Source organism: Vombatus ursinus, unplaced genomic scaffold (genome assembly GCF_900497805.2).
Source record: "Vombatus ursinus unplaced genomic scaffold, bare-nosed wombat genome assembly UNPS02001419.1, whole genome shotgun sequence".
Taxonomy (NCBI): Eukaryota; Metazoa; Chordata; class Mammalia; order Diprotodontia; family Vombatidae; genus Vombatus; species Vombatus ursinus.
Window position 1 is genome coordinate 22,053,667 of NW_020941197.1, and position 14,040 is coordinate 22,067,706.

General features: G+C 37.0%; 1 protein-coding gene across 3 annotated transcripts in view; it reads left to right on the plus strand.

The window, feature by feature from the left end:
* The window catches only part of LOC114046976 (OX-2 membrane glycoprotein-like), a 30,548-nt gene extending 22,630 nt beyond the window's left edge, over nucleotides 1-7,918 (plus strand). For all 3 annotated transcript variants that reach the window (XM_027867627.1, XM_027867644.1, XM_027867637.1), the window contains exon 5: nucleotides 7,249-7,918. In XM_027867627.1, coding sequence (XP_027723428.1) covers nucleotides 7,249-7,264 — 16 coding nt within the window. In that variant the 3' untranslated portion in view covers nucleotides 7,265-7,918. The remainder of the gene's footprint in view (nucleotides 1-7,248) is intronic.
* The last annotated feature ends 6,122 nt before the right edge of the window (nucleotides 7,919-14,040 follow it).

The following is a 14,040-nucleotide window of genomic DNA, read 5'->3' on the forward strand; positions in this document are numbered from 1 at the left end:
CACACACACACACACACACACACACACACACACACTCACATTGGGCAGAGTTTTGTGAGGATTATTCCTTCATGTTTAAGATCTGTTTACCATTGTCTCTATTTGACTTCTGCTTTTACTTTGTGTGAATTTAGAAAGAAATGTCTTAATGGTCTCTCTCTTGTTATTTTGTTGTTTTTGACCTTGGTTCCTAATTATTTTTTTTTACCTTTCTTATGTTTTTATTTTGTTTAAGGTGTTTTAAAGCAAACAACTTCTTTAGGTCTGGGTTTCTTCTTAGGCATATTTTTGAATGCCTCTTTTTATTGGACATCCATCTTTTTTTCATTAATGGTAATGCTCAGATTTGCAAGTCACTACCAAGTGTGGCCTGACATAGATTAAAATGTAATTGAGAAAGATTTAACAAAATAAATAAAAATACATAGGTAATAGTAATGTGTGGCTTTCTAAGTCAGTGTGTGTCAATCAGGAATCCTTTTCTATCTGAGTTTGATATCACTAGATACCAGGAACTCAATCGAGATAAAACATGATGAATTAATACAATCCTTGGAAAAGGAAATGGCAGTGGAGAAGGAAGTAGCAAACCACTCTAGTATCTTTACCAAGAAAATCCTAAATGGGGTATAGTAGAGTAAGACAACTGAAAGGACTGAACAACAAAAACCACTAGACGCTAGGATTTCCAAAAAGGATAAAAACGTGATAAACCAATACAATACTTCCTTAACCCTTCCACGCTGTTGCAACAGGGCTACGCAAGCCAACCCAAGAGCTTGCTACAGAATCCTACGGCCCATCTTTCCTCTCAGCGCCTTGAAGATCGGCACTGCAGAAAGTTGTTCAGGCTATGAAAGCGTCAAAGATGGAAGGGTACAAGGAGTGCTCTGTGTTCCAAAGATGATGAGCTAGAGAACTCAGGAACAGAGGAAATAGGAAAGGATCCATGCATGAGGCTGTGTCGGCACTCCACCAGACTGAGGGAAAGTGCCCAGCATCCAGCTGGGCACAGTTCTGTTCCTCCCCACCTCCCCAGCCCCAGAAGTGACTTTGAGGCAAAGACCAAAGGAAGTAAATGGTCCAGTGTGGGAGACAGCTTTGAGATCCAGCCCCCAGGGGAATTGCCATCAGAAGTAAGGGAATCAGAAAGTGAGCAATAGGAATGGAAGAACAAGTTGTGGTGTGTGATTTTGATGGAATACTGCTGTGCTCTCTAAGTAATGATGAGCTCAGTGCTCTCAGAACAAACATGGAAAGACTTGCACAAAACGAAGATGAGCAAAATGAGCAGAAGCAAGAGAACACTGTAAACAGAAACAGCAGTGTCGTGGAGGCAGCTTTCTATTTGACAAAAACCGCTGGAATAACTCGAAAGTGGTCGATTGTGTTAGACCCGCACCTTAGACCATATTGCCACGATATGTTCTAAATGCTTAAGTGACCTTAATATTAAAGATCCTACTATGAAAAAAATTAAAGAGGAGATCGTATATGTCTCACAGCTACCGGTAGGAGATTAATATTTAACCACGCAAGGGATAGAGGAAATTTCCAAAGATAGAAAAGATGATTCATTACATGAAACTGAAAACCTTCTGCACAAATATAATTAATACACTAAACTAAGAATGGATTGAATGGGGAAAAAAATCTTTATATTGAATTTCTCTGACAAAGATTTAATCTGTCTCTCTCTCATTTGCATTTTAACATTGCCAGAAGGAAATTTGTTTGACTGGGCTGTACATTTTTGTTCCAAGAACTTTTTCTTCTTTTTTCATTGGTTTGGGAGGATGGTAAGGAAAGAAGACGAAATACTTTTTTTTTTTGTCTTTTCCTCATGCAGAATCAAACACATATTTTTCAGATATATAGGAAATACAATGACACCTGCAGGTGTTTATTTTGATTGGCTATGTGTATCCGTTTCAAGAAGATGTTTTTTAATTGTAGGGATGGGAAACAGAGAAAATAGATGTTTGTTAATTGAAAAAAAAGAGTAAAATGAAATTTTAAAAATCAAAGGAAAATTGAAATACATTTTAAAAGTGAGCGGGATGCTGAAATAGTGAAGCCCTCTCAGGGAAGGATAGGACATGGCCTTGCTGAGACAACACTCCTCCTAGAGTTCCCAGAAACTGCCTTGTTCAAAGAAACAGAATGTTACTCAAGATAAGGAAGTACCTCAGGCAAGGTGCCCGAAAGTATCTTGTTTGTCCAGGCTTTCCGGCTCTCCTCGCCTTTTATCTTACTTTCTCACTGAACCAACAGTTCCTTGTTTCGCGCCTTTTTGCAAACCTTGTTGCTGGGGAAAAGTTTCTGCGCTTAGACTGTGAGCTCTGAAGCCCAGCCAATGGGAAGAGGAGCTAGTGGGTCGGTGGGTGTTTCGCCTTAGGGTCTACATAAATTGGCTTTGAGCTGCACTCTCTTGCATACCCTGGCTGGAGCCATCTTGAGCTATGTTGGGTGTGTACTTTCTCATGAGAAAGCAACAAAACTCCTTTTTGCCTTTCTTAAGAAAAAGCCTCTTACATTTTAACTGGGAAGATAACATGATCATATTCAGCCATACGCAAAATGCAAAACAAGATACATCACAACCTTGGAGTGGGAAGGGGGAGTGCGGCACTTGTGGCTTCAGATAAGGATCGGGTTAGTACTCATACAGAAGGTAGTGCTTGAACTGAATTGAAGAATGTTAGAGATTTCAAGATGCAGTGGTGATTGATGAGTGATACTGCAGATACATGCAGTTTGGAGATGGAGTAGAATGTGTGAAAAACAACATCTATTTTGACTGGACCCATAGAGTAGGAGGAGGAGAATAATGTGTGTTGAGGTTGAAAAGTTAGTTTGGGGCCAGATTATGAAGGACCACAGCTGCCAAAAATGAAGTTTATATTTGATCCTAGAGTTCAGAGTGACAGGGAAGAACAGGTATCATACTCATCTGATCTGGGAAAGAGAGAAAATAACAATAAAAGTAAACTCAAGGAAATGGGGGGGGAGAGCTGATTAAAGGGAGGTGGAGAAGCTGAAATGAGGAGACTGAAATTGGATTAGTGTAAGCAAAAAAACAAAAAAAACAAAACCCAGAGACTCAATCCTAACTTTAAAAGGAAGAAACACATGCATCTATTTATGCACAAATACATAAACAGGTATATCTTTATGGAACAAAATAGAAAACGTTGAAAACCCTAAATGTGAAGGATAGATCTCTTCAAAAATAAGAAGATCTAATCAAAAATTAGATTAGGGGAATAAAGGAAAAGTCTCCAAATGATAAATGGTCAAAGGTGTGAGAAACGGGGTTCAGTCACTCCTTAGTAGGGTTAGGGGTTTAGCCCAAGCATGCAGCTGCAGCTCGCTGCTCCCCTAGAAACATACCATGAGGAGTTCTGTCCTACCTTAAGAAACAAAACTTAAATTGAAGTGAAGGAAATGTTTATTGAAGTGAATGAAGGAAAGAAGTGGGTATATGGTACCCCAGAAGGACACACACACACTTGGACGGAAGCAAGAGCAAGCTTTATATGGTTAGCTCTTCCTGGTTCCTCCCTTTGAAGCTGGCATTGGTCCCAACTCTTCCGGTCTACATGTCCTCCTTGACATGTTGCCCTGCCCTAGTCATGCGACCCATATTCAGAAAATGGAGGGATAATTTATGTATAGGTGTGGCAGTTAATATTAATGAAGCTAATTAAGCACGTGGGGTAGTTAGGACTCGGTGACCAGGACAATAACCCTTGAGTTCCAGACATTTTGCACATTCTCAGTCCATCTTGTTCCTTGAAGCTAGGGGTCTCTGACTATCAATCTTGCAAAACAGGATGTGCTTGTCTGTTAACATTCCATTCTTTAACAAATTCCTTCTTTGGCAATATCTATGGAAGCAGAACTCCTTCTGGTAGATATTCCTTATCTTACAAAGGAAATGAACAGGCAGTTTTTGAAAGAAGAAACTCAAGCTATCAATAGTCATTTAAAAAAAAATTCTCCAAATGACTAATAGAGAAATGCTAATTAAACAACTCGGAGGTTCCATCACACTTTCATCAGATAGGCAAAGATGACAAAAAATGATAATGACAAAAGTTGAAGGGCACCATAGACAGTGGGGGGGAAAATGTTTTGTTGTGGTTTTTTTGTTTTTTTTTTTTTGGCCTAGGTTCTTGACTTTTCTCAGGATAGGGAGCCCACAGGGAACAGCTCCCTCTACTGGAATCTATCACTTACCTTCTCTGCAACATAGAGTCTGTGACTTGTCCACAGCCACATGGCCATTATTTGTCAGAAGTAGCACTTGGACCTGGGTCTTCCTGATGCTGAGACAAGGTCTCTATCCACTATGTCACTGTGTTATTGAAAAGCAGCAAAAAAATTAAATATATTTTCATCAAATGGCATAATGTCTAAATTTTTAAAAGGAAAGGTCAATGAATTTAGTGTTGGCAGAAGAGGGAGAGAGGCTAATAGCATAAAACTAGGAGATTTTTATTGATTTCTTCTTTTTTTTAACCCAGAAAACTTTCTAGAAAAATAATTTCCATCAAGCGAGTTACTATAAAGCACAATATATTGGGGACTGAGTTTACACTAGCTTTGTACCTCCTTGATGGTTCACTATTTCCATCATTATAAGGGTTTCCCCTTTTGAAGCAGATTGAAACCTCTTCATACCTTAGAAAGTGTTTTGATGAGTTGCCATCATCAAAAAATTCCTTATCTGGTGATTAGACTTTATGAAATTTGCTACATAGTACTCATATCCTTACCTGCTTGGGAGAACATACAAAAAGTTATGCTTTGCTGACATAACCTTTGGGGTAGCTACGTGGTGCAGTGGATAGAGCTCCAGGTCTAGAATCAGGATGACTTGAGTTATGCTCTGCTGACGTAACAGAAAGTTGGACATGACTGAACCACAACACCTCAACACTGCATTGAAGGATCAGAATAGTACCTGAGTAGCAGATCTCTCAGATTATAGTAATAAAACATTATTTATATGGTCTTCTGCGTATTATAAGGTGCTTTGTTATACAGTATTTCATTTGATTCTCACAACAATCTCATCAACACTATAGGGCACTTATATTTTTCCCGTTTTACAGATAAGAAAACTAGCTCAGAGATGGTAAGGAATTTGCCTGAGATCACAAAGCTAAGTGCTAGATATGGGCTAGAAACCAGATCCTCCAATCTTAGCCTAAGGCTTTTTCTACTATGCCTTACTCCCTCTCCTTTGGAGTGTACTTTCTGCTCTGTGATACAAATTTAAATTCCATTAAAATTTTTAAGACACAGAATATAAATCTGCCATCTAAAATTTCTAGCATTTTTATCAACATTGTAACTTGTGTAACCATATATTATTAAAGCCCCCTCAGGTCTTGTCACAAAAAAGGATCACATTTCTAGCTATGTTTCTAAATGTCTTATCTTCAAATTTTACATGTTGTTTATTTCAGTGCTATAATATTTTAAAGCAAAATTAATTTAAATTTATTTTGCTTTCGGAATTGTGGGAGAATTTCAGGTGTCTCTTGAAGTAATTGGGGACATCTAGTGATGTTATAGAACCCAAACTTGATAAGCATTTGTTATTAAGCATTTAGTACATTCAAACTCACATTCATACAAGTTAGATACACATTAACTGAAAAATAGTATCTAGCATATAGAATGAAAAGAATGATTTATGCACCTGACATCATTCTAATAGAAGACATTTAGTACTATATCCAATAAATGATTTTTATTGTTGTCCAGTCATTTCAGTCATGTGTGACTCTTTGTGACCCCATTTGGGGTTTTCTTGGCAGAGATACTGTAATAGTTTGCCATTTCCTTTTCCAGCTCATTTTACTGATGAGGAAACTGAAGTAAACAGGGTTAAGTGACTTGCCCAGGGTCACACAGCTAGTAAGTGTCTGAGACCAGATTTCAACTCAGAAAGATGTCTTTCTGATTCTAAGCCCAGTGCTCTATACATTGCACCACCTAACTATCCCCAATAAATAATAACAAGAACCAATTTTAACATTATTAAGATATTCAATATAATCCATTTAATACAATAAACAACTTAATATCTTTAAATAGCATTTAAAGAAAAAAAAATCCTAATTTTAATTTTACAAATATTTTCTCATTGGGCCTGTGAAGATTCACTGAAGATTCTAGCTCTCTGCCACAATCACTAGTTCTTTCAAAATCCTACTTTATGTCAGCAAACAGCCCATACTCACTAACCCTTTTCTGCCCATAGCAAGAAGGCTACTTCAAACAGAGCCACAGAGCCATTAGTCCCTGTCCTGGAAGTCTAAATCACATCCCAATCACGCTATTGTATGAACATGCCTGCATAGCTTAGATCTTGGCATGTTGCCCCTCTCTCCTGTTGTGAGCTCCTTCCCTATCTATTTTCTTGTGCTTGGCTTGAATCTCAAACTCTGCCTACACATTCTTCCCTATCATTGTGCTTTCTTGCTCTGTTTGAACTTCTGGATACTGTCCACGTGAAACATGGCCTTTAATCACCAATTCAAGGTAGCCTAATTTGACTTCAAATCTTGCTAATATCCTCCAATTGAGTCTGGACTCTGCTCTTGATATTGCTATTAGGACATAAGGTTACTATGCTGCCCTAATGGGCTAGTTTAGGTTTGATCCTGGTCCTTATTGTAGCCCATGGCTTGACACTGACATCCCTTTTAAAATGCATATCTTCATTCTATAATTCCTTTAAAACAAACATAAATAATTCATTGTATTTCTGGAGTAACTTCCTTGATTGGTGGAAAAAAAGTTTGAGAGATTAAAAAAAAGAGGAAAAATTACTTTATATCAAGAAGTAAATCAATGAATTGCTGTCACAGAAAAGAAATCACCAAATTAAATCACTGTCATGATGAAATGTGCTGCTTAAATCTCATTTCATAACAAAATAATAAAAATTAAAATGGAGTTCATTAGAGTAATATCTCAGTCATCTCATAGCTAAAGTTCACAGTTTGAGAACTAAAAGAAAAGCTATGTATGAGGGGGTGGTTTAGGCTATTTTGCTATATATTAAATGAATATTTTAAAACATTAAGCGAAAAGATTTAACAAAGAAGGAAACCAAAGACCAATTTGAGAAATTATTAAAAATTTTAATTTAAAATAGTTGTTTTTTTGAAATCTATAATTGATCAACTAGCTGCACTAATATTTGCTTTTGTTTTCTTCTCATTTCAGAAAAGCATGTGAGTAATGAAACTCATAAGAAAAGAAGACAAATGAGTAAATAATCTTGAAAAGAAACAGCATAATGAATAATTATTTTGCAGTGATGGGAAGTAAGTCAGAAAAAACTATGAAAAAGAAAGCATGACAATAAATTCTATAGGATCTCAAGAAGTAATGGAATAACAGAGAGAAACTGCAGAACACTTAAAGGAAGTATGAAAAATAAGAAATTTAGGAAAAAATAAGTAAGATAAACAATAGAGTAGAAATTTTAGAATACATGATGGAATATCTCTCCAAAAGGATGCTCTGAAAAAAGAGAATAACATATTTGGAACTCAAAAATAGAAAACTGAAAGAACATTTTCAAAAATAACCATAAAATAAGCAATATTGGAAAAAATACTTTAGTTATGTGCAAACCAAAACTACTGACCTTGAAGTTGGGATATTCAGAAATAATTTAAAGACTGTAACAATCATGAGGGGAAAACTGACAAATTTGAAAACCCAAGATCACTACAGCAGGAAATAGTGAAGTAAAGTGGTCCCAAACATAGTAAAACTAGAGGGCAAAGCGCATATTGGAAGACTCTAAGATCACTGATAAGGCAGCTAGGTTGTGCAGTGGATAGAGAGCAGGGATTGGAGTCAGGAAACCGTGAATTCAAATCCGGCTTCAAACACTTAGTAGCTCTGTGACCCCTAGCAAGTCACTTAGCCCTGTTTGCCTCAGTTTCCTCATCTGTAAAATGAACTGGAGAAAGAAATGGCAAAGCACTCCAAGATCATTGATCAAGATTGCAGCTTCTGTCACCAAAGAATCTAGCCATTCAATTTGAGAAGTTCAATATCAAACAACAAATATTGCAGGCAGCCTGAACATAAGCCTTCAGCTATCAAGGAAAATATATCTGGATTATGAAAATGCCCAGAATTACTCTTCATGTATGATGAATCAGAGAAGTAATTGAAATATGATATTCTAAAAAAAAGATAAAGATTAAGATGCATCCACAGAACAACATACGCTGAAAAGACCAATGTAATCATCAATGAAAAATTATGTCTTTATTTTTCTGGGTCATGTGACCAACAAGATAGAGGACTGAGCATTTTCTCTGATCTTTATGATTTCTCAAACTTCTCCAAAATAGGAATGATGCACAAGAAAAAAACAATTTCAACTCTCTCCACAGTCTAGAACACTAAGAACCCAAATGAAGTAAAAACCCAATGAACTAACATAATAATCCTTAACTCCTAACAGTCCAGGGGTGGGGAACCTGTGGCTTTGAGGCCACATGTGGCCTTCTAGGTCCTTGGATGCAGCTTTTTGACCAAGTCCAAATTTTACAGAACAAATCTTTTAATTAAGGAGGTTTGCTTTGTGAAGTTTGGATTCAATCAAAGGGCCACCTTTTGAGGACCTAGAGGGACACGTGTGGCCTTGTGGCAGCAGGTTCCCCACCTCTGTACCTAACCACTCACTCAGTATCCCTCCTCTATCTCCCACCATGCTACAGGTTTACAACAGAATTCAACTTGACCCCCAACTCCTTATCTTTATCTACCCTTCCTCCTCACCTCAGTTGCCTCAGCAGAAATTTGCTCAGACATTGGTGGAAGAAGTAAGAAGTGCTAATGCCCTGTGTCACAAATGAGCCCATTCAGAGAACTGAAGAATGGAAGGAACTTAGATAGGCCATGTGGATGTGTTTGTGTGATTCCCCACTAAGCCTGAAGGAAATATCCAGCATTCAGCTTGTACCAATTCTGCCCTCCTAAAAGTTATTTGGGGGCAGAGACTGAGGCTGCTGAGCTGTGAAATGGCCAGGATTAGAGGCAGAACTCCTAACACCAGCACTCTCTTAGCTCATGCTTGATTTAGGGATGAAAGGAGGCACTCATAAGTTATTGATCACTTTTTTTTTAAGCAATTGGGGTTAAGTGACTTGCCCAGGGTCACACAGCTAGTAAGTGTCAAGTGTTTGGTCTGAGGCTGGATTTGAACTCAGGTCCTCCTGACTTCAGGGCCAGTGCCCTATCCACTGTGCCACCTAGCTGCCCCATCATTGATCATTTAATAGAAGTAGGTTGCTTTATCCTGGCACAGCAAGGATGTGGAGGCATTTATCTGGGGCTTTGGGTAGATGTGGCCTCCCTCATCTCCCCATAGAAGTGTATCTGATCAGCAGATCTTCAGAGTATGGAGATTTGAGAGGTCTTAGGCACTTACCAAGTCTGAAAGAGCTAGGTTCTGTGTGTCTGTGTTTTTTATGCCTCTCAATGAGCAAGAAGCTGCATTAGGGAAACTGGAGCCAATCTAGTCCCAGGGGTAGCTTTGTCAGTCACCATGTTGGCTAGGGAAGTCAGGGAAGGAAACTGTGCCAGGAAAATATTGGTCTTATCATATTCTACTCCTGTTGGCAAGATCTTTTCCTAGAATAAAACTCAAGTAGAAATAGAGGCTACTAAATTATGTAAGAATCCCTGTGGTCCTCATATTGACTTAGAAAATCATATATGTTTATATATTTCCTTTTTATTAATACATTAACACATTAAAATCAGATAGAAACTATATTTTAATCTGATTCAGGTCACATTCAAGGATGTTGTAGGCCTGATGTAGACTCCCATTATTTGACACCTCAGTTCTAGAGGACCTTCCACCATTTAAATGGTTGCTGGCAACAGTAAGGGAAAAAAGGGAAGAATCTAACAAAACAAAACAAAATTACACAAAATAAAAATGTAGAGAACAGCAGAAAGAAATTGTCAGTCTTTTCCACCTTCCAAAGGACCAAGGACCAAGTCTTCACTGATTCATGTTAACTGCAGAGAGCACAACTCCGATGAGCTGGCCACCAAATGCAAAACATACGCTTGCCAAAAAGACTATTTTATGGAGAACTCATACAGGGCAAAAAGCTCACATGGTGGTCAGAAGAAGCGATATAAGGACATTCTCAAGGTCTCTCAAGAACTTTGGAATTGATTGTGTGGCGTGGGAAACGCTGGCACAGGATTGCTCAACATGGCGTGCCCACATCAGAGAAGGTGCTAAGCTCTATGAGGAAAGCAGAATTGAAATAGCTCAAAAGAAATGTGAGATGTACAAATTTAGAGAATCCACCCCCAATGTTCATGTGGACTATTTGTGCCCAGCATTCCAATCTTGTCTTGGTCTGTACCTTGACTCTAACATAGTGATGTCCTTTTGGTCCTCTTCCAGAACGAAGGACACCAACAGCCAACTGATGCCAAATCTTTGTAGTTCAAGGTGGGCAGTTTAAGGTGGGTCTCCTAATGTAACACAGAACGACAATGAACCAGAGCAGCACCAGGAACATCAGAGCCATAGAACAGATGATAAGGTTCTTCTCCTAATGTGGGGTGGTGACTATGACCAGGAGTAGCTTCATAAACATGAAGGTCACATGAGAGACTCTTCTATCACAGTTAAAAGTCTTCATCAAATATCAGAGTCTTAGTAAAGTAGCTCTGAGGTTATAAGTCTCTTGCATGCAATTTGTCCAGGGATCTAAACTGAAACCAAGGATCTCTCTGTACCACCATGCTCTTGGTATTTTCTGGCCTACCTGACAAAACTCCTTCCTGAAGGCTTCATCAGGGAGATAATACCAAATCGTTGCCTCTTTAAGGGCCTCTGCTGAAGTACTGGCCCTTCCTTCTTCAAAGGCTGAGTAATAACCATCCCTTGCCTTTCTATAGTTGATACCTATTCATACTTTTGACCCAGAGACTCTTCTACTAGGCTTATACCCCAAGTATACCATTGATAATAATGTCCCAATAATCACCAAAATATTTTTAGCAGTATTCTTTGTGATATCAAAGAATTGGAAACAAAGTAAATGCCCATCACTTGGAGAATGACTAATCAAATTGTGGTAACTGATTATAATGGAATATTACTGTAAGAAATGATAAATGGGATGAACTTGGAGAGACATGGAAAGATCTATATGAACTGATGCAGAGTAAAATAAGGTGAGCCAAGGAAACAATATACCCAACAACCACAACAATGTAAATGAGAGAAAAAGTGAAGGTTGAAAAATTATAAAGAACAAGCATGTCCTGAAAGAAAAGATAAGAAGTCTACATATGTTGTACCAAACATATGTTTTCAGAATTTTTTTATATATTGATCAATTATGCTGATTTTTTCTTCTTTTTCCCTTTTAATTTTTCCCCATTTACTAGTATTTTATTTTTTGCAATTACATGTAAAGATAGTTTTCAACATTCACTTTTTTTGTGTGCGTGTGAAGCAATTGGGGTTAAGTGACTTGCTTAGAGTCACACAATTAAGTGAGTGTTATGTGTCTGAGGCCAGATTTGAACTCAGGTCCTCCCGACTTTAGGGCCAGTGCTCTATCCACTGCACCACCTAGCTACCCCTCAACATTCACTTTTATAAGATTCTTAGTTTCAAAATTTTTCTCCCTCCCTCCCCAAAATGGCAAGTAGTCTGACATAAGCTATACATGTACAATCATAGTAAGCATGTTTTCATGTTAGTCAAGTTATGAAAGAAGAATCAGAACAAAAGGGAAATACCATGAGAAAGAAAAAAAAGAAGAGAAAATAGTATGATTCAATCTGTATTCAGACTCCATAGTTCTTTCTGTGGATATGGATAACATTTTCTATCACAAGACTTTTGGAATTATTTTAGATCATTGTATTGCTGAGAAGAGCGAAGTCCATCAAAGTTGATCATTACACAATGTTGCTGTTACTGTGTGCAATGTTCTCTTGGTTCTACTCACTTTAGCCTCAGTTCATATAAGTCTTTCCAGGTTTTTCTGAAATCCACCTTCTCATCATTTCGTATAACACAATAGTATTCCATTACATGTATATATAACAACTTGTTCAGTCATTCCCCAATTGATGAGCATCCCCTCAATTTCCAATTCTTTGCCACCACAAAAAGAGCTGCTGTAAATATTTTTATACAGGTGGGCCCTTTCCCCTTTTTTTGGTCTCTTTGGGATACAGAACTGGTAGTGGTATTGCTGGATCAAAAGTTATGCACAGTTTTATAGCCTTTTAGGCATAGTTCCAAGTTGCTCTCCAGAATGGTTAGATCATTTCACAATTCCACCAACAGTGCATTAATGTTACAATTTTCCCACATCCCCTCCAAAATGCAACATTTTTCTTTTTTGTCATATTAGCCAATCTGATAGGTGTGAGGTGGTACCTCAGAGTTGTTTTAATTTGCATTTCTCCAATCAATAGTGATTTAGAGCATTTTTTCATATGACTATAGATAGCTTTAATTTCTTCATCTGAAAACTATTTGTTCATATCCTTTGATCATTTATCAATTGGGGAATAATCGTATTCTTATAAATTTGACTCAGTTCTCTATATGTTTTAGAAATGAATCCTTTATTCCTCTTTATCTTTTAAAATACATTTTATATATAGTATGTGGTTCTATATGGTTCAACGGTATATGGTTTTATATGATTTTCTGGGAGTAAAAGGGAGGGATATTGGGGAAAACTATAGTAAAGTTAAAAAAAGAAGACAAAAATTTTGTTTTTATAAATAAACACAAATATAAGTTAAAAAACAAACAAACAAACAAACAAACCATGCATGTGAATCAGTCCCTCCCCAAAGAAATTAGAAGGAAGTAGACTACTGGTGTGATATAGTGGATTGAATGCTAGATTTGGAGTCAAGGAAATTTGGATTCCAATTCTACTTCTCACACTTTCTAAATATGTGTATAGCCAAGGCCCTTTACCTCATTGAAACTCAGTATCTTCTTCTGTAAAATGAAGATAATAATAGCTGTAGTACCTACATGAGATTTTTTTTGAGACTCAAATGAAATAATGTAAAGTGCTTTGCAAACTTTAGTGTGCTTCCAAAAAAATCCAAATAAATCTCCTTACAGAATGTTCCCAAACAAATGGTTAATTTATTATTACCAGAAAAAAGTAATGTGCTCTCTCATTACCAGCACTACTGTCATTGACAGTTGTATTTTACCAACATTTTGTTGCCTCTCCATGTTGACTTTACTTCCATTGCTGTAGTATTGATTGATTAATATTGCTATCAGCAAGGGTGTGCTGGAGCCCAGCTCATATCAGCTTGGGAGAGCCAACTGTTAAAGTTTTAGTTTGAACTTTTTCACCTTAGAAATTGGCAAACGCTATGCAAATCAGATATCTATTTATTCCTTTATTTATTGTCTTGACTTAAGAAAGTGATGGAGAAAATGCTAATAAAGTAGACTGAACTTAAAAGTGAGGAAAACTACATTTTACTAAAAGGTACCATAGACAATGAAGCAATAAAAGTACTAAACATACATGCAACAAATGGCATAGCATCCAAATTCTTAAAGGAAAAGTTTAAATTAAAGGAGGAAATAAATAGTAAAACTATAGTAGTGGGACCTCAACTTTCCCCTGTCAAAACTAGAAAAATCTAACCAAAAAATAAACAAGAAGTTAAGGAAATGAATAGAATTTTAGAAAGATTAGATAGGTTTCTGGAGAAAATTGAATGGGAATAAAAAGATACATGATAATTACACAAAAATTGACCATGTATTAGGGAGTAAAATGCTCAATCAAATACAGAAAAGCAGAAATATTAAATGTATTCTTGTCAGATCACAATGCAATAAAAACTATATTCAATAAAGTGCTGTGGAAACATAGATTAAAAATTATTTAGAACCTAAACATGCTACTTTTTTTTTTTTAGGCAGTTAAGGTTAAGTGACTTGCCCAGGGTCAC